The sequence below is a fragment of the Struthio camelus genome, chromosome 30 (assembly GCF_040807025.1).
Source record: "Struthio camelus isolate bStrCam1 chromosome 30, bStrCam1.hap1, whole genome shotgun sequence".
NCBI lineage: Eukaryota > Metazoa > Chordata > Aves > Struthioniformes > Struthionidae > Struthio > Struthio camelus.
The window spans coordinates 4,448,470-4,475,575 of NC_090971.1; the positions used below are offsets into that span (position 1 = coordinate 4,448,470).

Here is a 27,106-nt window from a genome sequence, read left to right on the forward strand (position 1 = left end):
GAGCCCGGCTTGGGCTATGCCCATAGTCTGCAGAGGACAGCCTTTGGGCATCTCTTCTAGCTGTGTACATACAAACAGGACACCACCCTGCTGGCAGACATGCTGAGGAGGAAGGGTTTGGAGGGTACTTACATCTTCATTCCAGTCCTCTGTTCCCCACTCTTCTGTCGCTGCCCTCCATGCACCTACAAGGATAACAACAGGTAGATAAGTTATTTGTGTGTCAAAGCTCTACTTTAAAAAAAAAAAAAAAGAAGTAGTCAGGGAAGCACAGGGGAGCTTTGCAAGCAGCTGAGTGGATTTTTATTTGCCAACTAGACAAGTTAAAGCAGTAGCCCCCAAAACAAGATTCACAGGACAGATCCCCTTAGCCTTGCTCAGGAGGGCTAAGTTGAAACAAAGGGACCACTGGGCTAGCAAGTAGGGCAAAGCACACACCCCAGCACCAAACAGGAAAGCTGAGCTCAGCAAGGAAGCCCCGGCATCTTCCCCAGCCTCCTTGCGTAGAGGCATCCATTTTCCTGATTTCCCCTCTTATCGCAGTAGCTGCAAGTTTCTGCACCCACAAGCAGTTAGTGCCACCCCAGCAGCTCCGACAGAGCACCTCCTTCGGGGGCCTCCTGACAAAGCCCACTCCAGAGGCCAGCTCTCGTGCAGGATGTCACCACACAGTTACACCTGGTAGTCACGTCAGTTTGCTTCAAAGGGCACTACAGGTTAAGTTTAGCATAAAGCTCCATTTTACCTAAACTTAGATAAAACCCAAGAATAACTGAACCATTTGCGTGGTTCACCTTTTTTCAAAAAACATGAAACCTTGCTGCATCAGAAATTCCTGCGCACAGGAGAATCTGAAAGGAAGATTTACAGGACCAACTGATCCATGAATTTCTGTGCCCAATTTCAGAGAAATGCACAAAGTGCATAGCTTAAAACATCAGTGAGAAAAGCACAGGATTTTCAGCTACATTCTATCATAGTGTAACTTGAAAGACAGCGAAATTTACTTCAAAAACACAAGTTTTTTGCCTGACCGTGTCTTCTTTGATCAGTTCAGTCCCTCACGTCCCAATTTAACCTCAATATTTTGAATTTTACATGTTGACTTCAAGTCCATTAAACAACTTAAAATTTGGGGAGAGATTTTATGTCCAAAAAAATTCACAGCGCTGTTTTGTGCCCGTCATTTTCAGCCCATACAAACCAGAAAACCAAGCTAACACAAACCAATAGGGTTAATTCTGTAGACATTTACATGGATAGGACAAGTCGGCATCAGTCCCTTTATCAGCTGAAAGCCTTTTGCTGCTTAAAAACATACTGTGTGTGGAATAAGAGCATTCTGGACTCTTTGAGACACAGACTCTGAGATTTGAGGGGAAGAATACAGCCAAACTTCCTATAGGCACTTTAACGATGAGGCTGAAACATCCAAACAATTGCATATCCAGAAGTGGGGGATTTAGCTCACCAAATATATTACTAGCAAATTCATGTTTTTGGCTGACAAGTTGAACCAACCTAAGAACCTTTCCTAGATTTTTTAAATTCAATTTAGAAACATAGAACGTTAATACAAGAACTTCTCTGGTCCTGGGAACCTCAAGGCACGCTACTCTACCCTTTCCCTCCCCAGGAAGAAGTACCAGGAAGAGTACAACACATTCAACACACAACACATCTGGGGTATAAAAAGCTGGGTTTCACCATTTTTCACGTTTGTTTGTGCCCCCATAGCAGTAATAGAAAGGCTCCTTTCCAGATTTTCATGGACCAGGAAGATCTTACTAGCTCGGTCCCCTACCCAGAGGGAGGAAGTGGGAGCTGGAGGTACTTGAGTCAGCTGCAATTGGCCGGAGAGCTGGAAGCCAGGAAGGTTTCCTGCAGGAGAGTCTGTGCACCGAGGAACGTGGGCACAAGACTCCGTTTTAGTTTTGCTCATTTAAGTAGGTTTGCGGAAATGAGAGGAAAAGCAAGCAGCAAGGAAAGCAGAAGTAAATCCTGCAGATGAAGAAGAGCCATTAACAGGGCTTTCCCTATATTTCAGGGCATCTCCTGGTAAGTCTACTTGAGCACTGGGCACCTATTCAGCCTGGCTTGTGCTCCTTGTGCGTGGAGAGACAGATGGATAAATAAAGAACTGCAATGAGCTGTTGTACAACCAGACATTCTCCACAAAAGAAACAGACAGCTTTCTAACCAGCACTGGGTTTAGTTTTTGAAAGACACCAAGTATACCTCTTTCCCTCAAACTCTTCTGAAGGGGAGACCCGTAACACAAGCAGCGCTCTGACACTTCTGACAATTTTAGAAGTGTCTTTTTCAGAACGGCAATCCCTACTCTGTGGTAAGGAAGCCCTTCAGAGAACAGCAGATTTATTAAAGCTCCTCAAATCAGGAAAAAAAAAAATTCAGTAGGGGTTTACAAGTAGGAACATTATCCATTTTTTTTGGCAGAACTTCAAATCTGTTATTAGATAATAGAGAAGGAGTAAAGTAACTTATCAGATACGTAACGTGCCACAACAAAAAGCAGCTAGCTGCTTAACAGACTGAACTGTACTTGCTGCAAACACTGCTGAAGGAAATCTCATCATAAGATTCCCCCCCCACACACACACACACAATTTCATTTTACACTGGGAGAGGAGCACAATCATATAAAATCAGTTTGTTCCTCCCTCAACCCATCAGGTGGTCAGCAGCCACCTTGAACGACTAGATACACAAGCCTGAAAGGGTGACAGACCCAAAAACCAGCTTCGCACCCTCAAAAGAACACAAAACCAATCAAAATCACAAGTGTGGCAAAAGCACAATGGCAGATCTCTAGCAGATAGTCTTGTGCTGCCTGTGGGAGTTAAAGATTAACCTAGAGGTAAGAACACGGAGATGCTCCAAAACAACAAACACTCAAAGCAAGTCTGCGTTCAAGTGCTTTCAGGACCCTCACCCTGCAAAAGACTCTACAGCCTCAACAGACTTCATTCATTCTTGACTTTCAAGAGCAAAGCAGCAGGCTCTCCATCCACCTGAAGTCTGGAAATCAAGGCTAAAGGTCCTTCCGCAGATGTTGTTAGTCAATCAAATTTTTAGTCTTGTTATGGATGCTGAAGGAATTTTGTAGGCTTAGTAAGGCAGACTGGATCATCTCATGGCTTCTCTTGGCATCAGAAGGCATAAATACATAAAAGCAGGAAAGAAAAGGTGCAAGGCACAGAACAGCTTTGCCACCAAGCCTCCTGGTTATCTTAAAATATATGGTAACTTTCAATTGCAGGGCAGATCTGTTCAGATGAATAAAAGCAGCTGTGCAGTAACAGCATGCCAAAGCAGCCATTAAATGCATTGCTCACCCAGAGTCAGCTGTAAGCAGAGGTGAAGCGCTCAGATAGTTCAGCCAGACCCACTACCCTTGCAGCAGTGCTTTGAACCCTATGCAGGCACATACGAGGGAGGCCAGCTAAGCGGTTGCTGCAGACACCACACTGTTCTATCAAGAAAACAGCACTAGGACAAAGGCAAGTAATAACTTTCTGAATGCGAGGCAAGCAGAATATGACTGAGCTGCCTAACACTTCCTCCCCTTGGGTAGGGTACTCTGTCATCAACGCTGCGGACACAGGGCTGCTATGGACGCTGATGAGCAGTGGCTGAAGTCAACATTTACGCAATCTACAAACATATGGGTTAACCTCTCCCAATATACATTCAAGGTGTCAGCATTAGTAAAAGCATACTCAGAACAAACATCAAATATTCATTAAAACGAACAAATTAAGAGAGAAGAACGACATATCCACAGATATTTCAGGTTTTTTTAAAAAGCTGTAAAGTAAAGGTATCCGGGGCAGTTAGTGCACCTGGATATATCGTACCAGGAGCAGTGTCAAATTTTCGGGGATAATTTGACCCCTCACCCCCAATGAAATCAAGTCCTGAAACAAAAAAAAGAAAAGAAAGACAACCAGTGAAATTTTGACTTAAGAAGTGAAAGTGAGTCTCATTGCCCCCATGTATATCAATCACATTGTACCTGTGGATATTGTTAAAGAGATGCTTGAGGCTACTAAAATGGAAACAAAATGACCATGCATGACACATGTGAACAGTGTAGATTCACAATAAACTTTATGGGTGCATTGTAGCACTAGAGCTAATTTCCACTGTTACATCAGAAGAGAAAAATCTTCATTTCACCCCAACCAGTATTTTAGCTGCTGTATGTTTCTACTGAACACTCAAGCACATACATAAGCCTATGTAGAATAGACAGTTATAAGCTTCCAGTATATAGAGCTCATGCATTCCTGTCCCTTTTTCCTCCACAAAGGCACAAATGCACCCGCTGCCCTAAACTGTCTACACTAGTTGCCCAGCATTTAGATGGCTCCATTTCTCAGTCATCAATAAGCTCTCCATTTTCTGAAGAAGTGTGTAGTAAACACTGACACACTGACAGTGTGTAGTAAAAGGGATTATTGCTTAAAAGTATTTGTAAGTTAGATGTAAAAACTCATCTGCTAGGTTACTGTGTCTTCACAGATTTGCAAACTAAGTGAGGACAAATGAGCAACAGTGCTTTATTTCTCTCTTCTTCCAAAGCAAAGTTTGTCAGCATATACAAGAAATAGGGAAATGGCTTATTGCAACATTAACGTACAGTTGTGAATGCTTCTTATAACCAAAATTTGGCATTTACTTGAATGCTCCGGAGAACAAGCATGTAGAAATGGTGATGCAAGATTACTCCGGGGTGGGGGAACCTAACCAAAAACTTAAATGCACAGCTAAAATATTTTTGATTAGAGATCATCCCATGACACACTGTCCAATTACTGCGCTGCAAAATCCTGAGTTCACTTGTATAACTGTGCGTGTACTTAAACGACAACGAACCCACAATATGCCCTTGCACATTTTCTTGCACTGGAAAAATGGTAGCTTAGTGTTCACAGACAGCCCAGTGAACAAGAGGTTTCTGGTACAAACAGGGAAGCAATGAACGGATTTCTTTTCAGCTAGCTTCTTGTAGCAAGGTCTCACCTCATAGCCGTTTGAGCAAGACCACCATGAAAGGAAGGAGAATGCTCCCAGTACCCAAATCAAGAGCAAGGCAACATCTGAACTCAAAAAACATTATCAGGAGGATGCACCGAATATCAGGAAAACTTGCAGGTGTTAGTCACGCTACTGTCCATTAAAAAAGCCTCTTTTTCCAAAGAGGCAGTGTGGTTTCTGCTGGAAAGCAAACCGGAGGCAAGTGTTCCTGAGCCTCGATTGGGCCTGTACAACTTCACACCATAACAATCATCCATCCCTACATTTCCAATACAGTTACCATAACACATCACATGATGCAGCCTTCACAGTTAAAGCTCTAATCTCACAGTTCATTTTACAACAAACCCAAATATACACTGGATACTCCTCAATAGAAAGGCACCTCTGGATGCAAAGGAACTGGGTCACTGGATTCCAACTCTGAACCAACAACCCACTCCACCATCCCTGAGCCAAAGGACTACTGCCCATAACCTCCTCAGCAAAGACTGAAGGGACACGAAAGCAACTTGTGCTCTAAATACAAAACAGCAACAAACAAGAGCATGAAGACCACTTACTTGTGCCATCGTCCGGCTCAAAGCTGCCAGTGTTGTTCCACGTGTTGTTGTTGCTATTTCCATAGTTCTCATCCGTGCTGGCTGGCTCAGCATAGTCAGCTGGGTTGAAAGTTCTGCAACATAAATATGGGGAAGCGCATTTTAAAATCCCTCTTCCCAAGCATTTTAAAAGCAACTGATTTCACTCAGAACATGACGTAGCTAGAAGATTCCCAGAAGACAGTCGTCCTTCAGTAGAGGGATGGTTCAGCTACACTAGCCATTCCAAAGTTAAGTTAGCATGATACAGCTTTTGTATTATTAACAAAACAAAAACACCACACACACAACAAACACAGAAGACACAGAATCAGATGACTGAAGCCACATGTCACTCAAAGCAAACAATATTATCCATGCATGGAGACCTAATTTGGGGGGGGGGGGGGAGGGAGGGAAGGCCACTGTTTTGCGTCAGTGCAACTTACCCCATGCCTTGGGCAGAAAATCTTCCTCCCCGCCTTCCAGAGCCACCTGTAAAATATATACATATGGACCACTGAGCACCTCTGTTGGCTCTGTGTCCCTGGGAAAAGAAATATTAGAACAACATAAAAAGCTCTGATGCCCAGAACATGAAAGCGTCAAGGATCTTCCTGAGCTGATGAGATCTCCAGCCTCGTCTTTATAGGTATGTGAATGACCTCAGCTGGCTAGCAGTGCAATTAGTGATGCACAACTCCAGACTCAGATTAGGTTTCCAGCTGTCACAAAGCATAAATACCGGACCCCAGGTTCTGATTTCTGTAGCGTGCGTCCTCAGCAACAATTCCTGAGCAGCACAGGTTTCATGGAAAAAGGAATTCCTGAGTATTTAAAAGGCAAACCAAGCGCTCTACACAGTAATGGCGCTGGGAGACAAGAGTCCAGGGTCTGGGAGGATACAGATTCTGTGGCTAACAGACAATCTGCCCACTCGCCAGATAGCCACCTTAGTTTCCAATTCCCTCTTTGTAAAATAAAACAACATTCAGTTCAAATCCAGGGGTGGGATACAAGAACCAGTTACTGTTTCTACCCTGCTTAAAACACGGGAGAAACATCTAGTGCACTAAGGACAAGAACAGGGTAAAAAAAAAAAAAAAAAAAAAAAAAAACACGCAAGTGCTTAAAGTGCTTATTTTCAGTTTGGCAATCCCTCTCATAAAAGAGGCTTTTAAAATTCATGGAGAGAGGCGTACCAACCCAATCCTTTTCCTGCCATCCCTCTGACCTCAAACCCTGTGCGTACCTCGGCCTCGGCCACGTCCCCGTCTTCCTCTTTCTGTGCCTCTTCCAGAAGATCCTCCACTTTTACCACCATCTAGTCCATTCTCCTGGCCCCGAACTGAAAGATAGAATGATGCACAGACAATTTCAGGATTCATCCTGCTTTAGGGAAGATACAAGGCCAGACCTTTGAACCTTAAAATATGGTGACTGTGCAGGAGACCAGGCTGCCAAACACTTCTTAACTTATTTTGTTTGAGCTGGAGATACTGAGTGCATCACCCATGGAATCATCTCAGATAGGAGAGCATTGAACGGGCCTCTCTATATACATAGAAGGGTGATTCTCCTTAAAAACATTTGCCTGCCCTAGGAGCTTTACTGCTAGTTTTTGTGCAGTGCATTAAGTGCCTTGGTATGCATCACGACAGTTATAGTTGCTATTAAAGGGCAGGTCCATACACTCTCTTCCACGGCTGGCACCTCGCCCCCGCCTTGGTGGCCCACCACGTCGTCTGCTGAAATCCCGATCCCTCTCCCGGTTTTCTTTGCTTTCTTCACTGGGTTCTGTCTGTCCACTGTCCTTCTGTCCTGAGACACCCTTCTTCTTCCCGACCATTTCCCAGGAATGCTGAAGATTTGCAAGAGGGAAAGAAGTTAATCATAGTTTGATCAATACTACATGCAAAGACATACTTAGACATCTTACAGAGAATATAACGAAGGACTCCGGGAAAACTGCTTCCAGCCTGATTTTATTAGAAAAACCTTTCGGCCTGCACGTACATACTAGAATTTTTTCCTTCAAGGACAAAGCTTTCTTACAGTTGACCTACAGGCAGTTTGAAGGAAGAGATGGGTCATTCCATTTCTGCAATGATCTACTTAACCTCTGAAATGGAACAGACATAATACTCATTGTTGTTTGAAGTGTGTATAGCTTCACTCTGTTTAGTGGAAATAAAACCGCTATTTCACATAGGTCACTGTTTTGGGGAGCTCTCAAAACTACCCAGGTAAAAGGCCCATGGTGTTCTGCAGTCAACATTCAAGGATAAGCTACTCTCTCAAAAGTGGAAAGATCTTTTGAAAAGGCTCCAGGGATCCCTTCCAGTCCACTAGCACAGGATCTCAAGGAAGCACATGCCAGAGAAGAGAGGATTAGAGGACTGCTAAAAATAACATAAGAAAAATATATCTATGTTTGGACTGCAAGTGAAGAAAGGGAATACCCCACTTTTGGGCAAAAGAACCCTAGAAGAGGTGTCTGTTTGGACTTCAGTTCCAGGGTAGGCATCCCAAGCTTAGTCTGTTTGAGTAAGATGAGCCACTGGCAGCAGCTGCAACAGCACCAGTTTCCCTGGGCTGCTTATGTATGCAAAAGGTACATGGGGATGATGAGCCAGCACAGGAGTGCACCGCTCTGAAGCAACTTGGATATCACAGGGGCACATTTATCAGTTTGAAAACCACTGCTCTGTGGGGCAGGAGCTGCTCCTTGAACGTGCTGATCACAGGGAGAAAATTATCTCAGAATTTATTCAACAGGCAAGTTCAAGTAATCCCAAGTTTAACTTTAAAAAGCTAAATGCTTCTCCAGCTTACTGCTGTGGACCCGCATCAGTTTTGCTTTCTGACAGTCTGCAGTGGTTTCACATTCTTACCAAACCGATGCTGCATACTGTTAGAACAATTAAAAATAGTCACAACTCATTGACAAACACCTGAAAACATAACTTGCAGACAAGTAAACAGCTGGTTTTGGATGGCAACATGCAGAGGCAGTGACAAAAAAACCTTTCAGGCACAAACAGCCTTTCAAACCAAAGGCTTCTGGAGTCTCTCTCTGTAGGTATCTGGCTCAGAAGGAAATTTAGGAAAATATTTACTTTGAATACTGTAATTTTAAGTCAAATCTAACTCAAGACTAAGATCGTGGCAGCTCCTTTATTGTTTGAAAGACGGTGAATAACAAGTAACCAGATCGGCAGGTTAGTTGTCTCCATCAGCACAGGGGTATTTGAGCCATTAACAAGTCTGTTTCTTAGCACACCATCCGTTTTCACAGGATTGCTGTACAAGTCAAATCCAGACCAGAAGCAGCTCCAAGACCTTTGACCAATTACAGCGCAGACACTGACTACACTCAGTGCTGCAGGTACCAACCTGCAGGCCCCCGATGGCACTGCAGACTAAAGAAGTGGCAGGCACTGGGAGGGCTTTACTCTGCCAGCACTGTTTCTGTCTCTACAAATCTTCTGCAGTAACCGCATCTCATGCTGCTGGGTTTTTCAGCTATGTGAATAAAGGAGATGCTGCTACTGCAGCTCTGTTTGCTGCATGCTATCGTGAATGCTATTTTCATGAGCAACGCGTTCATCTAGGAAATGTAATTGCTAGGATAGCAGGGGTTTGTCATTTAAACCAGAAGCTCTTGGTTACAAGGGATGTTGAGGAAAATACAGTCGAGGCAGACCTTCGCCTAAACAATGCACACTCATATTATTCCATTTTCCTAAAAGGATTTTACAAGTAACCAACAGTTATTTTGTTCAGTTATGAATGGAAACGGCTGCTCCATAAACACATAAGGCTCTCTGAAGGCAAGGCAACAACCCCTACGTGCACTGTGCAGAACTTAGTTTGCGCCAAAGCTAGCAAAGCATACCAGAACCTGAAGATGAGAAGGAGCTACATTACACAGAATATAGACAGAAGAGCTGGTCAGCTCAGTCTAAGTTCACAGTTAACAATCAGAGGGGAGGGAGGAAAAAAAGTTCTGTTGGTGTCAGCCAATCTCATCCTGCTGGGGGAAACCAGTCTGATCAGCAGCACAGTTTGGAAGGATCTGATAGCCGATTCTTCTCAAGCTTTTTACTAGGTTGTACAACAATTTGTGCCTCCGCTACCTTCATCAAAAAAGAAGGATATCTCATACGCTATATGGAAGGTTTCTCCTAAGCAAGCACTCACTCTCAGAGCCAATTTTTAGCTTGCCTACAAATGAGGCTTGTATGAGCGACAGCAGTCAAGTCTAACTCAGCAGAAAACATTAGAGGAGCGCAAGGGGCAGAAAGCCCCGCGAAAACACGGCGTGGGCAATGGCACACAAGACAGTCAGTGCAGCACTGAGTACCAGACATGAATGTCCAGGGCCAGAGACACACAATTGCATTACCCCAGCAATAACAGGGCAAGAACCATGGATGTGCACACATACAAGTCAATCGAGGTCAGTTAGCCCTCACAGAAAAAGAGGTTAGTTACTTCACACTTTCTACAGTGTGAAAGCTTGCATGCAGGCAGTTACTGCAAAACAGGTCCACTGTACCGTGTCAAAGCGCCGGGATTCAAAAGGAACGGAAGCGATTCATTGCATTTTCCCCTCCGTTCATTCGGGCCTGTTAGCTATGTTCACGTTTTGTGCAAAACTACAAATACCAACATTAAGAAGCCAGGACGTAATCACACTTTACGTGTTATCCGTATAACTAGCAAGTCCTTTAGGCTCTCGCTGTCTAAACATTATTGTAGGTCTTGTCTCCAAATAGGCAGTTACACTGAACTAGGCCTCACCAGATTTATAGGACCCAATCCTACCGTGTCCGGATTGCCCTCCAGCAGCACGTTGATAGCTCTGTTAACATCCCCATTGCAATCATGCAGAGCAATCACACACTCATCTTGGTTCTTGCCTGTGATGTCAATCAGCTGTAAAGGAGAAGACCACAATACCGTCAACACATTCCCAACCAAGGAAGCACAAAATCTCTAAGATCTCTTAAGAGGCTATCCAATTTAATCCCAAAACAGAAATCCTACCAAGAAACACCAGGGTTTGGCGGTCTCCCCACCCACCCCAGCTTAATTATGCCCTAGAACAAAGAGCTAATTCCCAGAACCGAGGGTAGGAATTCCCAAATTGCTGTGTTTTACCACAGCCTAACCTACCACCTCCTTGTTTCAGAGTACCAGCAGACCCTCCAGCCCCTGGAAATTAGGTCTGCCCCAGGAAATACAGGAAACAGACAGCAGCCTCTTTCCCTCCCACCACCATCCCCAGCACTAACTGTACTTTTGCCACTGATCTTGCCTTCCCAGCAGGGTTCATGCCCACTTTCCCTACTCACTTGTTTCACCTTCTCCTCAAAGTCAGCGTCATTGTGGTCCGAAATCATCTGTGCAAGTCGAATCTGTTCTGCAGTGGCCTAAGGAGATTGAATGTAGAAAAAAGGGAGTACAGTTAGAGCAGCGCATTTCAAACTAACCCTCCTCCAAAGGTCATACAGCTTCGCTGAGAACACTGGAAAGGAATCAATATGATGAAGACAGAGGCGCAAACGTGGGTCAGAAAGAGGAAATCTTCAGAAAGAAAGTCAGACAAAAGAAGAGCAAGCGAGGGACATCTAGAAGAAGTGAAATACCATTGGATAGCCTCTCTATAACGGCCGAGCCAAAAATCACCTAAACTGTTTTTTCCGATTTTGAGGTAGACCTTAACACCATCAGAACGCCATGGCAAACTCCGCATGCGGCTTCTCAGCCGCTTGCATTTATTAAAACAAACAGGGAATGGTCAGCTAGAAGTAACAAAATTTCAGCACCGGCTCCCACTTGGAGGCACTAATGCAGAAATCTCACCATGTCAGTGGCAGCCCAATTAACCTGCCTCTAAGAGCAGCACCCTGCAGCACACAGGAAGTGATTCTAGGAGTTCGTTAGGCCAAGCCCAGCTCTTAGCCACAAGCACTTGGGCCAGGTAGGAGTGCCAGGTCTCCACCTCCAAGCTAGCTCGTTTCCATGGATGCTCCCCTTACCTGCGGCCGCTGCTTGTGCTGCGTCTGGCTCTGTGTCTGTGTCTGCTCCCAGTTCCCCCGGGCTCGGTTAGTGCCCACCGATGTCATCATTTACAGTATATACAAATAACAGTATTTACAAGGTAGAACTCTGTGGTGGGTCAGGGGAGAAGAGAGAACAGACTGTTAGAAACTGAAAACAAAAGGCAGCACCAAGATTGAACAATCAAGAGGGCAAGACAGCAAGTAAAGCCATCACTGTCCCCACCCTCCCCTCTGCTTCCCCCAAACCACTGCAGGCCAACGTAGTAAGATTTCCACGTGCATCCAGGATAAAAAGGCCACCTGTCCTTTTGGAATTTTCTCCACTACTAGCACACAATCTCAGAAATGGAGTATTCCAAACAAAACATTATCGCCTCATCTCCCCCACCTCACCTACACAACCTGCACCCAAATGACAGCAATCAGGACCTAAGAGCAGAAGTACTTTGTCTTAAAGGTTTAATGATTCACTGCTAAAAACACAAGCAAGTGTATGAACTGGCATGAATTTACCAGGAAAGGAGCCTTAAGAGGCAAGAGCGATGAGCTCTAGCAAGGAACACTTCCAAAAGCCCCAAAGAAACTTCACTTGGAAAGTAAAACATCTCAAAGCCTCAAACCTATCAACTGAATTTCTAACTGCTTTTCTGTCTTTGTTCACCTTCAAAGTAGCAAAAACATTCTGGTTTGTTACTGCTTACTGGTTTGTGGGAAGTTGTTTAGAAAAAAATATATATATACATACACACACACACACAGTGTCCATGTGGAAAGACATCTTTCTGCTTATTTCATTCATTAATCAGACCTAGAAATATTACTCTAGAATACTCCAAACTGAATAGAAGAAAACATGCTATGAAAATGAGGACGATTTCAACAACAAATAACAGCTAGTGATATTGTTTTATAGCTGTTTGATGCAAAAAATCCTAATAAAGAGTTTAGGACATGAAAAACTAGCAAGTGAAATCTTATAACCTTAAACCAGGGCTCTGGGGGAAATTCCAATACTGACAGTTAAAATGGGATTGACAGTGAATAATCTTACACTACCTACAAATCTCTCGAGAATAAGGAATGCCAGGTACATTCTAAGGCACTAGGCCAGACTTGCTATTTATGAGCCTCTGAAAACTAAATAACTGCAAACTCAACTTTCTATGATTTTGTTAATAGGACTAATAAACCTTCCTCCAAAGCAACAGGTTCTACTCCAGTTGCTAGTGCTGCTCACAGAATTCTTTGAGTAGATGAAGGAGACCGACAGATTTTAAGAATGGGGGGGAAATCCAAGCAAGAAGATCCAACTGCCAAGATACGACCTGAAACTTTGCTTGTAAAGTCAGTATTGCAGCACAAAGCAAGACCCAACGTGCAGCAGAAAGAAAGTGAGAAAAGCTGAAAAGCAGCATTAGCAAAGAGCACTGTAAACATTGGGGAATCTTTCTTTTCAAAGTCCACGAGCAGAGAGATCAGCAGAGGTTCAGAAACCTTTCCTTTGGAGCACAAAGACCCCAACATCACCTCTGCACTGTGGTTTGATACACACAATACTATTTTGCTGTCCCAGCTTGCATCAGCATCCATTGTTCACTTGTATTCAAATTTTCAAATGCAATTGCTCCTGTAGCTTCCCACAAAACCTCAAAAGTTCACCGTTTGGGGCAACCCATGCCTCGCGGCAATTGAAAAACACAGTTTTACGGTTACACAACTCAAAAATCTGGGCTCATTAGAAAATAACCCGTGCTACCTATCCATTCAACAAGAGCATTTGAGGTGCACGTAACAAAGAACAGACTTGACCAAGAGTACCAAACCTTAACGTTCACCAAAGTCAGCAAACAAAAAGCCTCTTGGGATACATAGCAAACCCTCCCACACTCGCTACTGGATTCTTCCCCCTGGTATTTATTCTTGCTCCCCACTGCTGCATCTCTTCCAGTTCTAAGTATCTCACATACAAACAAGTTGTCACATTAAAGCAATTTGGCAGCAGAATTGCAGGCCCAGAGGGAAGCAGTATTGCATGTTTGCAGTAACTTAATCTGCAATTTCAATAGGATATAGTTCTACTAGTCTGCTGCCCTAAACCTTTGTGCAGTAGCTGGGCATTGTTCAACAGCTGCCACGTTCTGCTCCTGCCCCAGCTGCGTTTTACTGACAGTTAAGTACTTTTTTTTTAACATGTAAAAATACAATAGGTATCTCCTCACGTAAACATCAGTCAGGCCTGGATCCTACAAAGGCCTTCAGGCAAGTGTGCATGTCCACGCAACACCCCACGAGTCTCTTTGAGGGAAGAGGACTTGTCTACTGATCATTTATTCCTTAATCACACAACTCGCTGTAGTACAGCTCACAGGCAATATTTAAATGCAAATATTAAGTGATTATTCTGACACCTGAACTGTCACTGCACAGAAGGAAAGACAATCTGATTTTAACAGCTGGTTCAAACAAGCATTTACCAAAACTGTTTTACACATATCCTTAAAAAAAAAAAAAAAAAAGAGAGACATAATAAAAAAGGCAATTCTAGAGAGCCGAAGTAAATTCTTGAATGAAACATAGCAGAGAAATAACGTTAAACCAGGCTGACTTTTACATTTCAAGACAATAGTAAAGCAAGGTATCTGTACACAATTTACGGACAAACAAGAAACTTCACAGCTACGGGTTACAAGATCTTTTCTTCAGAGAAGCTGCAACTAAATTTAACGCACTCTGTAGATTTCCCTTTTCATATTAAATCACTATTTGCTTCTCACTTCCTAGGTAGAGGAGATTCTCATCTACACAAAACGATAAGCGCCATGCGGAGTCTTCAGAAAAAGAGGTGATACAGAAACATAACAAAACGGTTAATTTTATTAGAAATTTCAGGTAAGTTACAATTTTAGAACAATGATCTGTCAATCACATTCACTATTTCCAGTTCTGTTAGACTTGCCAGGTGATGCAAGTCACAGCACCTCCCAGCCTCAGTTTCCCTTATGCGTGAAGGCAGAAAAGCGGCATTTCCATACCCCCTCCACCAAAGCTTAATTAACATTTGCAAAAGGCTTTAAATGGAAGGACAAACCATTCAGCACGACCATGCGGCACCGCGGGGGGAGAACGAGCACCAGGAAGAGCCTGGCGCAGCGGGATGGTTTACCAGCGATACAAGTTTTGCCCCGGTGCAAACGCAGGGCAGCTGCAAGTCAAGTAACTCGCACATACGTGGAAGACAAGTTGTTGGTTTGTTGTTTTTTTTTTTTTTTTGTGGGGGGGAGTGCTGCAAAATAAGCCATTATAGAACCGGAGTTTAGCATCAATGCATACTGCTTTATTAAATAAGCCTCACCCGGGCAGCTCTATAGCCCGAAAACGCACGAAGATAACACAGGAAAGTGCTTCCAACCGGCGTGGAAGCAAACGAAACCGGCGGGGACCCCGGGAGGACAGAGACCCGGCCCCGAACCCCGGGAGCCGCCGATGCCCACGGCTCCGCCGGGCGAGCCGGCTCCCCCCCGACGGGCCCGGCCCGGGGCGGCGGCGGGGCCCGGCGGCAGCACAAAGCGCCGGCCCGCTCCGCCGCCGCCCCGGGGGGAGCCCGGGTCCCGCAGGGCTGGGCGGCGGCGCTGCTCCTCGCCACAGGCCGGAGAACAATACGGCGCCGGCCGAGCCCGCGTTGTCGCGCCGGCCGCAACCGGGACAATAGGCCGGGCCCGGTGCGGAGCCCGGTACCGGTAGGGGCTGCCGCGGGCGGCGCCGGGCCCGTTCGCCGGGTCGCTTCCGCCCTCATGGCCGCGGCCGCCATTCCCTCCCTCCCCCCGCGCCGCGTCCCCGCCTCCCCGGCCCGCCGCGCCGCCCGCCCCTCACCTGCGCCGGCCGCGCACGCTACGCCAGCCCCCGGCGGCGGCCCGGCCCACTAGGCCGCACCGCAGCCTGCCTCCCGCCGCGCGGCGCCCGGCGGCGGCCCCGGCTGGGCGCGAGGGCGGCGGCGGCCGGGCTGGGCCGCGCCGGGCGGGCTGAGGGGAGCCCGGCGGCGGCGGGAGAGGGAAAAGGGGGGGGGGGGGAGAGAAGAAGAAGGGGGCGGGATTTAAAGGGGCCGCGCGCAGTTACCGGAGCCGCCGCCGCCTCCGCGCAGCCAACTTTACCTGAGTCTCCACCACACTGACAACTACCCAGCGGCGCCCGCCCCCATCACGTGATACGGGCGCGGGGGGAAGGAGGGAGGCGGCGCCCGGCCGGCTTCACCCCGCCGCCGCCACGTGACCGCCGGCCCCGCCGCGCGTCACGTGGGGGCGGCCCCCTTCCCGCTCTCTTCCCCCCCCCCTCCACCCTCACCCCGCTGTTCCTTCCGCCCCGCGCGCAGGCGCGAGGCCGCCCCGCCCTTCCTTCTCCCCCCCCCACCCCCCTCCCCGTCACGTGGCGGGGGCGCGCGGCGGCTTCGGCGGCCGCCATGTTGTGGGGCCGCGGGCCGGGCCGGGCATGGCGGGGTCCGGCAGCAACTGGCTCTCGGGGGTCAACGTGGTGCTGGTGATGGCCTACGGCAGCCTGGTGAGCGCCGCCGGACCCGGAACCGGACCCGGGCCCGGCCGCGCCTCCCCCCGGCGCCGGCCCGCGGCCTCCGCGGCGCCCCCCTGAGGACCGGTCCGGGGTGGTGTCCGTGGGTCGGGCGCGGGGTGTCCGTGGGGCTGCCGAGGGGCCGGGACTGGGTTGTCAATGGGGCTCCTATGGGGCTGGGATGTCCGCGGGGCTCCCGAGGGGCTGGGCCTGGCGTGTCCGTGGGGCTCCCGAGGGACTTGGGTGTCCGTGGGGCCCCTATGGGGCTGGGATGTCCGCGGGGCTCCCGTGGGGCTGGGCCTGGCGTGTCCGTGGGGCTCCCGAGGGGCTTGGGTGTCCGTGGGGCTCCTATGGGGCTGGGATGTCCGCGGGGCTCCCGTGGGGCTGGGCCTGGAGTGTCCGCGGGGCTCCCGTGGGGCTGGGGTGTTTGTGGGGCTCCCGTGGGGCTGGGCCTGGAGTGTCCGTGGGGCTCCCGTGGGCCTGGGGCTAGATCTGGGGTGTCTGTGGGGCCCCCACACACCCAGACTCGGGTAGTCGTGGGGCTGAGCCATGATGTCTGTGGGGCCGCGTGTGGGGCTGGGCTCAGGCTGTCTGTGGGCTGTGGGTAGGAGCCCCCGTGGCGCCAGTCTCGGGGTGTCTGTGGGGCTGCCCCAGGGTGCTTGTGGGGCTGGGCCTGGGGCCCTTTCATGCCCATACTCAGGTAGGTGTGGGGCTGGGTCAGGGTGCCAATAGGGTCCCGCATGGGGCTGGGTTCAGGCCATCTGTGGGGCCGGGCAGGGGTGTGGGTAAGATCCCCCCCGTGGCATCAGTCTTGGGCTGTCCATGGGGCTGGCCTGGGTGTCTGTGGGGCCCCAATAGGCTGGGGCCGGGTCCCCCGTCGTTGCTGGGTCTGGGACATCCATGGGGCCCCTGTGGTTGCCAGGCCCAGGGTGGCCATGGGGCCAGGATGGGGGTGGCCATGGGGCTGGGCCTGGGCTGGCCGGGAGCCCGTCGCAGGGCTGGGTCCCAGGTTCCTGCAGGGCCCCCGTGGGTGCAGCTCGGTGCGTCTGACTGCCCGTCCCCGCTGTGGTGCCCTAGGTCTTCGTGCTGCTCTTCATCTTCGTGAAACGCCAGATCATGCGCTTCGCCATGAAGTCCCGCCGCGGCCCCCACGTGCCTGTCGGACAGCACGCGCCCAAGGTCGGTGCACGCGGCCCCGTGGGTCGGGGCGCGTCTCCCCTCGCCGGGCCCACAGCCCCCTCGGTGCCAGCTGGCGCGGGGGGGTTGCTCCGAAATGGGGTGCCTTCCACCTTGGGGCGCAGGTGGTTTGAGAGCGAACGATCTTCCCTCTCATTGACTCCGGAGGGCCCCCAGGATTTGGCTACTGTCATCCCTGTGACCCTGTAGGAAAACAAGCGCTCTGTAAATTCAAGACGGTGGTTTCTTCATTTGTACAGGACTTAAAGGAAGAGATTGACATTCGACTGTCAAGGGTGCAAGACATCAAGTATGAGCCCCGGCTGTTAGCAGAGGATGACAGCAGACTTCTGCAGCTGGAGACGCAAGGTAGCCTGCGTATCCTCCCTTGCTGAACGTGCAGCTGAGTCAGAGGACACCAGAGAGACCATCCAGTGCTTTTCCCACTGCAGCAGACTCAGATCTCACTCAAGTGACTCTGGTCATTCTCTTAGTGCTGAGCTGCGCAGCTGGCCTTTTTTGTTGGCTGTCACGTTGCAACAGCACGTTTGGCTGGTTAATATGAGATGGTCTTTCTGCCCTCTGCCCCCTGCTCCTCTACTCCTAACCCCCTCCCTCTTTACAGCAGCAGGCTGGTGTGTATGTGTCTCCTGTTGCCGAGTTGCGCAGAGTTTTCAGTTTGTGCGTTGTCTCCTCTAGGCTGCTGTAACTACTTGTACAGGATGAAGGCCCTGGATGCGATTAGAACGTCTGGTAAGGGAGCACACTGTGGGCCCTGGGAGGGAAAGGGGGGGAGAGAGAGACCATTTGTATATAAAATAAGGGTGCAGTGTGTTGACCCAGCAGTCTTTTGATAGCACAAAGTCCTCCTCTGAGGACAGCAGTCACTTAGCCCATCGAGGAGTTGGCCCTGGCTGCCTGAGGTTCGCTTTGCTAACGCATAGGAAGCAGTCAGCAAAGCTGGTTTAGAAACAAAGTGAACTCGTTCACATGGATTGGGTTCATCTCTCCATCTAGGCCCAGGCAAATTGAGGCAGCAGAAATGGCAGGAAGTTATTTAGTCACCTGTGAACCTCTACCTTGGTGTGTAGGGTGAACAGAGGCATTTTAAACTGCGCTTCAGCTGGTTCTGTTGTGCCTTTTTATTTTCCAGAAATACCGTTTCATGCAGAAGGCAGATACCCAAAATCTTTAATAGGAAAGAACTTCTGTGCCTACCTGCTGGAACTGAGGAATTCCAGCACTTCCTTCAAAGGCATTCGCAAGACCTTGATTGACACCTTGCTGGATGGGTATGAGAGTGCCCGTTACGGCACTGGGGTAAGCGCCAGCCCTGCCATTGCCCGGTCTCTGCAGCAGCTCAGGGTGCTGCTTTGCAGCCTGATAGCAAGATTGAGGTAGCAACGTAACCCAGGCCAAGGTTTCGAGGGTCTTTTCTGCTCGTATCTAGGTCTTTGGGAAACCAGAATATCTGAAGTACCAGGATGCTCTGAACGAGCTAGCGAACATGTAAGTGTCGCTGCTGGGCTGTACGTAGTGGGGGTGGGATGTTGGTTTCTGGGGCTGCAGGAGGTGTGGACAGAGAGGGGCTTTGAGGCAAACACCCAGCCTCTGGGAAATGGGCTGCTTCAGCATCTCCTGAGGACGGACCTGCCTCGCGTTGGACAGACAGACCGGGTGGTGGAACAGCTCCTCTGGGGAGGGCGGCACCTCCTTCTCCTGCTTTGATAACGCCCCTCTCCCTGCAGGACCAAGGTGCGGGGAGGCAGCAGCCAGAGGCAGCACCAGTCGGCAGCAAAGGACCTCACGCTCTCTCCCGAAGTCTCCAACCCAGCCACCATTCAGGTCACCTACCTGCCTTCCAGCCAGAAGAGCAAACGTGCCAAACACTTCCTGGAGCTGAAGAGCTTCAAGGACAACTACAACACGCTGGAGAGCACCCTGTGAGCCAGCAGGGAGCACTGCTCCGGGGACCTGCCATGAGCAGAGCCCCTTGATGGGTGCAGCTAATGCCCTGGGCAGGTTTTGGCCTCAGTTCAGTGTGCAGGCAGCGTTGGGAGGAAGCGGCTGCACTCTTGGGTCTCTCTTTTGCACGATGTTGGATATAATAGCTCAGCGGAGGCTCCGTCTTGGCTGGTGGAGCCTGTCCCTCGCCTAGAGGCCTTTCCAAAGCAGCGTGCCTGCCTGCCGGAGGGGATCGGCCTCCGTGGGCCTCCTCTGTGTCGAGCTTGGAGACGTGTTTCAGGCTTGTTCCGTCTTTGAGGCCAGCAACTTCTTGGAGCCCTGGCCCTGTGAATAGACTTTGATTAGCTTTAGCTTATTTATAAAAGACGTCAATCCCAGCCAGCGCTCTCCTCCACCTGCCCTCTTTCCCCTCATGGCCGGCAGGGGCTGATTCTGTCTGTCCATCTCACCTGCGTGGGTCTCGGGCTCTCTAGGGAGCCGCTCGCCTGTTCTTTCCGGAGGGTGAATGTGCTTGTTTTCCCTGTGGCTGCAGGAGTGTGGCATCGTCGCTGCCTGCTGCTCTCGGCTGGGTGTGCTCAGCCTGCCTCTGCATCGGGGCTGGGGGCGAGGGTGCCCGAACTGAGTGTAAATAGTTTGGTGTCCAGTTCTCGGTAGCCGTGGATGAGCTGCCTCTTTGGGCTGCAGTTTCTACTCTCTTCCACAACTGGGCATTTGGGGACGTCTCGGGCAGACAAATACCAGCTTTACACGTCCTGTCTGCCCTGCCAAGGGGGTGTTTCCTCCCACTCTCACCAGCGCCTGGTTTGCCAGTCACCACCAAGCCCCAGAGGACGGGGCTGCTGGTGGCAGCTCCGGGCAAAAGCTCGCAGCCCCTGGCTTGAAGTCTGCATCCTGCAAGGCCGAAGGCAGCACCCACTGCTCGCCGGTCGCCTCGGCGTGTACTGCGTTGGGCAGGGCACAGTGCCCCTTGCCTGGCCCTCTGCACTCTTTTTAATTGCTGTTTAATAAAATGACAGTTCCCGCAAGGTGGATGCGTGCTGTGGACCCACCAGAAGGACCTTTCCGAGCCGGGCTGGCCGCTCCTCCCCACCGGCGCGCGGGGATTCGAGGAGACGTTGGCCTGGCCCGTGGCTTCGGGCCCAGCCTTGGCTTTGTCTCCCGGCAGCGCGCAGAGCGGAGCGCGCGGCCGCCGTGGTGACGGGGACGCCCGGTAACGGCCAGCGCCGAGGGGCTGCAGCGGCCATGGCGGCGGCAAAGGCAGCGCCGAGCGAGCGGGCGCCCTCACTGCAGTGGGAGGAGGTGGGATGGGGCAGGGCCGCGGGGCTGGGGGCGACGCTGGAGCCGCGTCCGCTCGTCTCCCCACGCCGGCGGGGGATCACGCTCGGTTCGCAGCTGGCTGCGGCCGCTGGGCTGGAGCCGGGCAGCGCCCCGGCCCTGGGTGGGCTGGTTTCCCCAGCGGCAGCAAGGAGCCGCCTGCCCCGGGCTCTGCTGGGGAGGGAAGAGAGACTCTCTTGGGCGCTGCGAGCATTGCAGCCGAGCGCGTCGCCCTCCCACGTCCCCCTTGCGCAGGTTAAACCCCGCGCAGGGCTGGGCCCGCGGGTTTGGGGCCACCCGAACTGTGCTGCTCTGGTTGCAGGTGCTGGAGAAGGAGGCGAGCGGCGCAAACGTGCTGGAAAGGTAGCGTCGGCAAAGGGAGTCGCCGCGGGGTTCGACCCCGCTTTGCGCCCGGCACGGGATCGTGCCGGGGCGGCGAAGGGGTCGCGGCGCCTGACCGTGCCCTGCCGTGTGCCCGCAGCGGGGGGCAGCCGCAGTGGGAGGAGAGGATCTGGGCCAGGACCCTCGGGGCGCTGCGGGACAGCGTCGCCGCGGAGCTGCGCCTCGCCGGCGAGGAGCGCGCGATGGTGAGGCCGGGCGCACCCCGGCACGGCCGCGGTCTCCTGGCGCGGGGCAGCGCCGGGGCCGCGGGCACCCGGGGCTTCACCCGCCGGCTCACGGTGTGCCCCGGCAGGTCCGGCGAGCTGCCCTGCGCCGGCTCCTCCGGCGCGAGCGCCTGCAGCAGCAGCAGGAGCTGCGGCGGCTCGGCAAGGCCTTCTACGTGGAGCGGCTGTGAGCGCCCGGCCGGGCACCGCCGCGGGACCGCCCCGGCGGAGAATAAAGCGAGCTGAGCGAGACGGGGGCTGTGTCCGCTGTGTGCGGGGACGGGGGCAGCCCAGCGCGGTCCCCCCGGGCGTCACCGCCGGCCCGGCCGCGGCCGCGCCAGGAGATGGCAGCACGGCTGCCGCGTTGGGGTGCCGGACTCGCGCTCTGTGGCCGGGCCTCTTCCCGGCGCCTGCAGGACGAGGCCGAAAGCGGGGGCTGGCGGATGCCTGCGGCTGCGGGGCAGGGTCCCTGTTGCGACCCCAGCACCGGCGGCCCCACGAAAGGCGCCCGGAAGGTCCTGTCCCCGTGGGGAGCGGGTCGGGCAACGTGCATCCGCGGGGTCCTGCTGCGCGTGCAACCCCGGTGCACGCGCAACCTCGGCACGGGCGACCCGGCCGCGCGGCTGGGAGCCGCCGGGTCCGCGGGCGCCCGCCGCGGATCCGCAGCGCGGCGGCACGACGCTGCGGCACAGGGGGAGCGGGCCCCGGCCAGGCCGGCTGCGCCGGGCGGCACCGCGCGCCCCCCGCCCCCCCGGCCCCCGCGCGCCGTCCGCACCCGGCTCCGCTGCTGCGGGACGGGAGCCCCGACCCGCTCCCCCGGCCCCCCGCCTCCCGGCCCCGCCGCCCGCGCCCGACCTTGGCGTCTCCCGGCCCCGGGGTCCATCAGCGCCTGCCCCCGCTCAGCTTATTGACAGGGCCGGGGGCCGCGAGCCGGCACCCCCCGACGACGGCCCCTTCATTAGCTCGTCTGTCGGGTCGCATCACATCAGCCGCCGGCCGCGCGCTTGCACCCCCGGCGCCCCGGCCGCGTGCGCCCCGGCGGGCGGCCGAGCCCCGCGTCCCGCGCGGTGCCCCAGCCCAGCGCCCTTCCCGGGGCGCCCCGCGTGCCCCCGCGCCGGCGAGGCCGCCCGGAGCTCGGCAGCTCCCCGAAGGCCGGCGCCGGGGGGCCGGCAGCGGGGGGGGACGCGGGGCTCGGCCCCTCGGCTCGTCCTTGGGCAGGGTCACGCGCGGCGGCACGCAGCCGGATGGGACGGGGACGGCTCCCCCGCAGCCCCCGGTATCGACGGCCCCGCTAATGACAGCGGCGTGTGACCGGGGGCAGGAGCAGGCGGCGCGGGGCCATCGACCCGTATCGACCGGCCGCGCTCAGCGCCAAGGGCGCGGGGGTCCGCGGAGGGGGCAGGGGGACATTGATGGGTGGTAATTAATGGGAACGAGGCCACGTGCGCGGGGTCGGGGCGCTCGCCGGCCGCGTCCTCCCCGCCGGCTGCAGCTGAGCGTGGTTATAAACGGCGGCTTGTGCGGCACCCGAGCCAGAGCCGCCGAGGAGCACCCCGAGCCCGCCCAGGTAAGGCAGCGCCGGACGCAGGGCCCCGCTCAGCCCCAGACATGTAGGGACGGGGTGGCAGCAATGCCTGCCGTGCCGTGCTGTGCCAGGCAATGCTGTGCCGTGCCATGCCGTGCCGTGCCGTGCCATGCAATGCTGTGCCGTGCCATGCCAGGCAATGCTGTGCAATGCCGTGCCATGCCGTGCCATGCAATGCCGTGCCATGCAATGCCATGCCGTGCAATGCCATGCCGTGCCATGCCAGGCAATACCGTGCAATGCTGTGCCGCGCCGTGCCACGTAACGCCATGCAATGCTGTGCTATGCCATGCTGCAGCGTGCCAGGGCCCTGTGCCAGCGCTGCCCTGCTCCCAGCCCCGCTCCCTGGTCGCCTCCTGCCTGGAGGCAAAGCCTGGTCCCGAGGGCTTGCACCAGGTCCCAGAGGATCCCCAGAGCCGATGGGCCGGGAGCCCCTGTGGCCGCTGCAGCCGCCCAGTCTGGCTCCGGACCCCAAGGATGGGGTGTCCAGGGTGCAGCACGCTGGGTGCCCGGGCTGGTGCCTGCTGCAGGCTTGGAGAGCTGGGCCAGGAGCCAGCGCAGGGCGACGCTCAGAGCTCGCCGCACGGGGACGCGGCACGGGACGGTGACGGGGACGCGGGCACGGAAGCCGCCGGAGGGGTCCCAGCGACGCGGCCGGCGCCACGCTCAGCCTCTCCTTCTCTTTCTCTTGCAGGGAGCCGCGGCCCCAGGACCTGCCGCCTCCGCCTGCCCCTGCCTCTGTCTGATATGTTTGATATTAGGTTGTTTTATTGGAAAACCAACTAAATATCAAACATATTCTTACAGCGGCAGGGCTGCGCAGCGGGAGATGCTGCCGGCGCCCTCCCGCAGCCGGGGCGGGACGCGGGGAGCCCCCGGCCCCCTCCCGGCCCCGCTGCTGCTGCAATAAAGCCTGGCTGCCCGCGCGCCCCGTCTCCGCGTCTCCGCGGGCGCGCGGCTGGCACGGCCGCGGGGTCGGCGCTGGCCACCTGTCCCTCGCGGCTCGCGCCGGGAATGAGCCCGGCCGCGGAGGCGCGTGGCCCCGTGCCCACCGCCGGCATCGCTCGGCCCGGCGCCAGCCGCTATTTACGGCTCCCGGAGGGACGGGGCACGGCCGCGGGGTGTCACGCCGGGGGCCCTCCCCGTCTCCTGGCTCCTTTCTGCCCCCCCGAGCCCCCGGGGCAGGCTGGGTCCGGCCCCGCTCGGCTCCCAAAACCGGCCGCCAGGGCTGCCCGGATGGGAGCGCCGGGTCTCGCCCGCCGGAGACGCCGGCCGGCTCCCAGCCTGGCCCGTTGCCGGCACCGGCAGCGCCTTAGGGACGGCCCAAGGAGGCCGCTGACCCGCCGGCGGCCCGGGAAGCGCCGAGGGGCTCCGGGCCGCGGGCCGGCCGGTGTGCTCCTCCGGCTCCGGCGCCCCGGGCCGGGCGGGGAGGCTGGCGGGACCGGCCGCGGCGCCCCGCTGCTCCCGGGCACCCCGCGACGGGGGCCGGCGGGGCCGCGGCTGCTGCTAAGCCCCCGGCTCTTAAAATAGCACCGGGCGGCCCTCGGCCCTCGCCCGCCGCCCCCCGGGCCCGGGTGAAAGTCAGGCCGCGCCAGCCCCCCGCTCGGGGGCAAAAGGGGGCCCCCGCGCCGGTGCGAGCCCCCGCGCCGGCTGGGGGGGGGTCCGGTGCCCCACGGCCCCCCCCCGCCCCGCGCCGGCCAAGCAGAGCCCCGAAGGATGCCAGGGCCCAGGCGTCCTGGCCCCGGGGCGGGAGCGTCCCGGCGGTGTCCCATGTCACCGGAGGGGGGGGGGCACCGAAGACAATGCAGGACCCCCCGCTCGCAGCCCGGCCGCTGCTTTTTATAACCCCCCAGCTGTCCCGCAGGAGCCCAAATAAGGCCGCGGCCGGCCGGGCCCCCCCCCGGGCTCGGACAATGGGTCCCGAGCAGAGACATTTTGGGAGCTCGAGGAGGCGGCTCGGCCCAAGAAAGGCAAAAACCCCCCCGCGCCCCCGGGCAGGGCCGCGCCGATAAACGGGCCGGCGGGGAGCCCTGCCCGCGCCGCCCGTGCCCCCGTCCCTGCCCGCGCCGCCGCCGCCGCCGCCGCCGCCATGGAGGCCATCAAGAAGAAGATGCAGATGCTGAAGCTGGACAAGGAGAACGCCCTGGACCGGGCCGAGCAGGCGGAGGCCGAGCAGAAGCAGGCGGAGGAGAGGAGCAAGCAGGTAGGAGGGGGACGGCGGCGGCGCCGGCCGGCAGGACGGGGCCCGGGCGGCCGCCCGCCGCCGCCGTGACGGCTCTGCCCTTGCAGCTGGAGGACGAGCTGGCCGCCATGCAGAAGAAGCTGAAGGGGACGGAGGACGAGCTGGACAAGTACTCCGAGGCCCTGAAGGACGCCCAGGAGAAGCTGGAGCTGGCCGAGAAGAAGGCGGCCGACGTACGTATGGGGGGGCGCGAGCCGCCGGCCGCCCGGCGCCCGGTCCGCGAAGGTGCCGGCAGCGGGCGCCCGGGGGTCTCCTCCGCCGCGGCGGGAGCTTCGCCTTGGCCCGCTGCCCCCGGGGCGCTCGGCGGGCCGGAGGGCCGAGCTGGGTGCTCGTGGGGAGCTGCGCCTGTCCCGTGGGGCCGTGCCACGTCCTGGCGCCCCATGGGGCGGTGCCGGTCTCCGTGGGGCAGTGCGGGTCCCCACGGGGCACTCCGGGTCCCTGCGGGGCCGAGCCGGGTCCCGTGGGGCCGTGCCACGTCCTGGCGCCCCATGGGGCAGTGCCGGTCCCTGTGGGGCAGTGTAGGTCACTGCAGGGCAGTGCTGGGTCCCGTGGGGCAGTGCCGGTCCCTTGTAGGGCAGCGCCGGTCCCCGTGGGGCAGTGCAACGTCCTGGCGCCCCACGGGGCAGTGCTGGTCCCTGTGGGGCAGTGCGGGTCCCCACAGGGCACTGCGGGTCCCTGCAGGGCCAAGCCGGGTCCCATGGGGCAGTGCCAGGTGCTGGCACCCCACGGGGCAGCGCCGGTCCCCGTGGGGCAGTGCGACGTCCTGGCGCCCCATGGGGCGGTGCCTGTCCCGTGGGGCAGTGCTGGTCCCCACGGGGCACTGCGGGTCCCTGTGGGGCCGAGCCGGGTCCCGTGGGGCAGTGCGACGTCCTGGCCCCCCATGGGGCGGTGCTGGGTCCCGTGGGGCAGTGCCATGTCCTGGTGCCCCATGGGGCAGTGCCGGTCCCTGTGGGGCAATGTAGGACCCTGTGGGGCAGTGCTGGGTCCCATGGGGCAGTGCTGGTCCCTTGTAGGGCAGCACCGGTCCCCATGGGGCAGTGCGGGTCCCCACGGGGCACTGCGGGTCCCTGTGGGGCCGAGCCGGGTCCCGTGGGGCAGTGCGATGTCCTGGCACCCCATGGGGCGGTGCCGGTCCCCATGGGGCACTGCGGGTCCCGTGGGGCCGAGCCGGGTCCCGTGGGGCAGTGCCATGTCCTTGTGCCCCATGGGGCGGTGCTGGGTCCCGTGGGGCAGTGCCGGTCCCTTGTCGGGCAGCGCCGGTCCCCGTGGGGCAGTGCAGGTCCCCACAGGGCACTGCGGGTCCCTGCAGGGCCAAGCTGGGTCCTGTGGGGCAATGTGGGTCCTGTGGGGCAGTACCGCATGCCAGTCCCCACAAAGCCATGCCGGTCCCCATGGGGCAGTGCCGTGTCCCAGTGCCCCATGGGGCAGCGCTGGTCACCGTGGGGCTATGCCGGTCCCCTTGGGACAGTCCGGGTCCCTGCGGGGCCGAGCCGGGTCCTGTGGGGCAGTGCTGGTCCTGTGGCACAGGGCCACGTCCCAGTGCCCTGTGGGGCCATGCTGGTCCCCGTGGGGCAGTGCTGGTCCCCGTGGGGCAGTCCGGGTCCCTGCGGGGCCGAGCCGGGTCCTGTGGGGCCATGCCGGTCCCCATGGGGCAGTGTGGGTCCTGTGGGGCAGTGCCGGTACCCTGTGGGGCAGCACTGAGTGCCCCAGGAGGCGGTGCCCAGGCCCCCACAGGGCACTGCCGGTCCCGTGGGGCAGTGCTGGGTGCTGGTCTCTCCCGTGGAGAAGTGCTGGGTCCCCCATGGAGCAGTGCCAGGTCCTGGTCTCCCGTGGGGCAGTGCCAGGTGCCCTGTGGGGCAGTGACAGTCCCCGTGGGGCAGTGCTGAGTCCTGGTTCCCCCATGCAGCAGTGCCAGGCCCCCCGTGGGGCAGTGCCGGGTCCCCCGTGGG

The 27,106-nt window shown here is 55.8% G+C and overlaps 3 protein-coding genes and 1 pseudogene across 21 annotated transcripts in view; 3 read left to right on the forward strand and 1 right to left on the reverse strand.

Annotated features, from left to right (window-relative positions):
- The window catches only part of UBAP2L (ubiquitin associated protein 2 like), a 33,261-nt gene extending 17,274 nt beyond the window's left edge, over positions 1 to 15,987 (reverse strand). For 6 of the 19 annotated variants that reach the window (XM_068922288.1, XM_068922281.1, XM_068922287.1 and 3 more), the window contains exons 1-10: positions 15,862 to 15,987; positions 11,690 to 11,819; positions 11,003 to 11,080; positions 10,449 to 10,583; positions 7,335 to 7,503; positions 6,895 to 6,990; positions 6,092 to 6,137; positions 5,625 to 5,737; positions 3,879 to 3,938; positions 133 to 185 (exon numbers count right to left, since the gene is read on the reverse strand). In XM_068922288.1, coding sequence (XP_068778389.1) covers positions 133 to 185; positions 3,879 to 3,938; positions 5,625 to 5,737; positions 6,092 to 6,137; positions 6,895 to 6,990; positions 7,335 to 7,503; positions 10,449 to 10,583; positions 11,003 to 11,080; positions 11,690 to 11,779 — 840 coding nt within the window. In that variant the 5' untranslated portion in view covers positions 11,780 to 11,819; positions 15,862 to 15,987. The other 13 variants (XM_068922298.1, XM_068922292.1, XM_068922285.1 and 10 more) reach the window with 5 other exon arrangements.
- Positions 15,910 to 20,436, forward strand: C30H1orf43 (chromosome 30 C1orf43 homolog). The gene is made up of 7 exons (XM_068922429.1): positions 15,910 to 16,264; positions 17,348 to 17,449; positions 17,707 to 17,815; positions 18,146 to 18,199; positions 18,600 to 18,766; positions 18,897 to 18,955; positions 19,195 to 20,436. The coding sequence occupies exons 1-7, from the start codon at positions 16,196 to 16,198 to the stop codon at positions 19,391 to 19,393; spliced, it is 759 nt and encodes a 252-aa protein (XP_068778530.1). The 5' UTR covers positions 15,910 to 16,195; the 3' UTR covers positions 19,394 to 20,436.
- Positions 20,437 to 20,653: 217 nt separating this feature from the next.
- Positions 20,654 to 21,581, forward strand: CFAP141 (cilia and flagella associated protein 141). The gene is made up of 4 exons (XM_068921951.1): positions 20,654 to 20,710; positions 20,997 to 21,088; positions 21,207 to 21,312; positions 21,420 to 21,581. The coding sequence occupies exons 1-4, from the start codon at positions 20,654 to 20,656 to the stop codon at positions 21,519 to 21,521; spliced, it is 357 nt and encodes a 118-aa protein (XP_068778052.1). The 3' UTR covers positions 21,522 to 21,581.
- Positions 21,582 to 24,828: 3,247 nt separating this feature from the next.
- Positions 24,829 to 25,679, forward strand: LOC138062850 (tropomyosin alpha-3 chain-like; annotated as a pseudogene).
- The last annotated feature ends 1,427 nt before the right edge of the window (positions 25,680 to 27,106 follow it).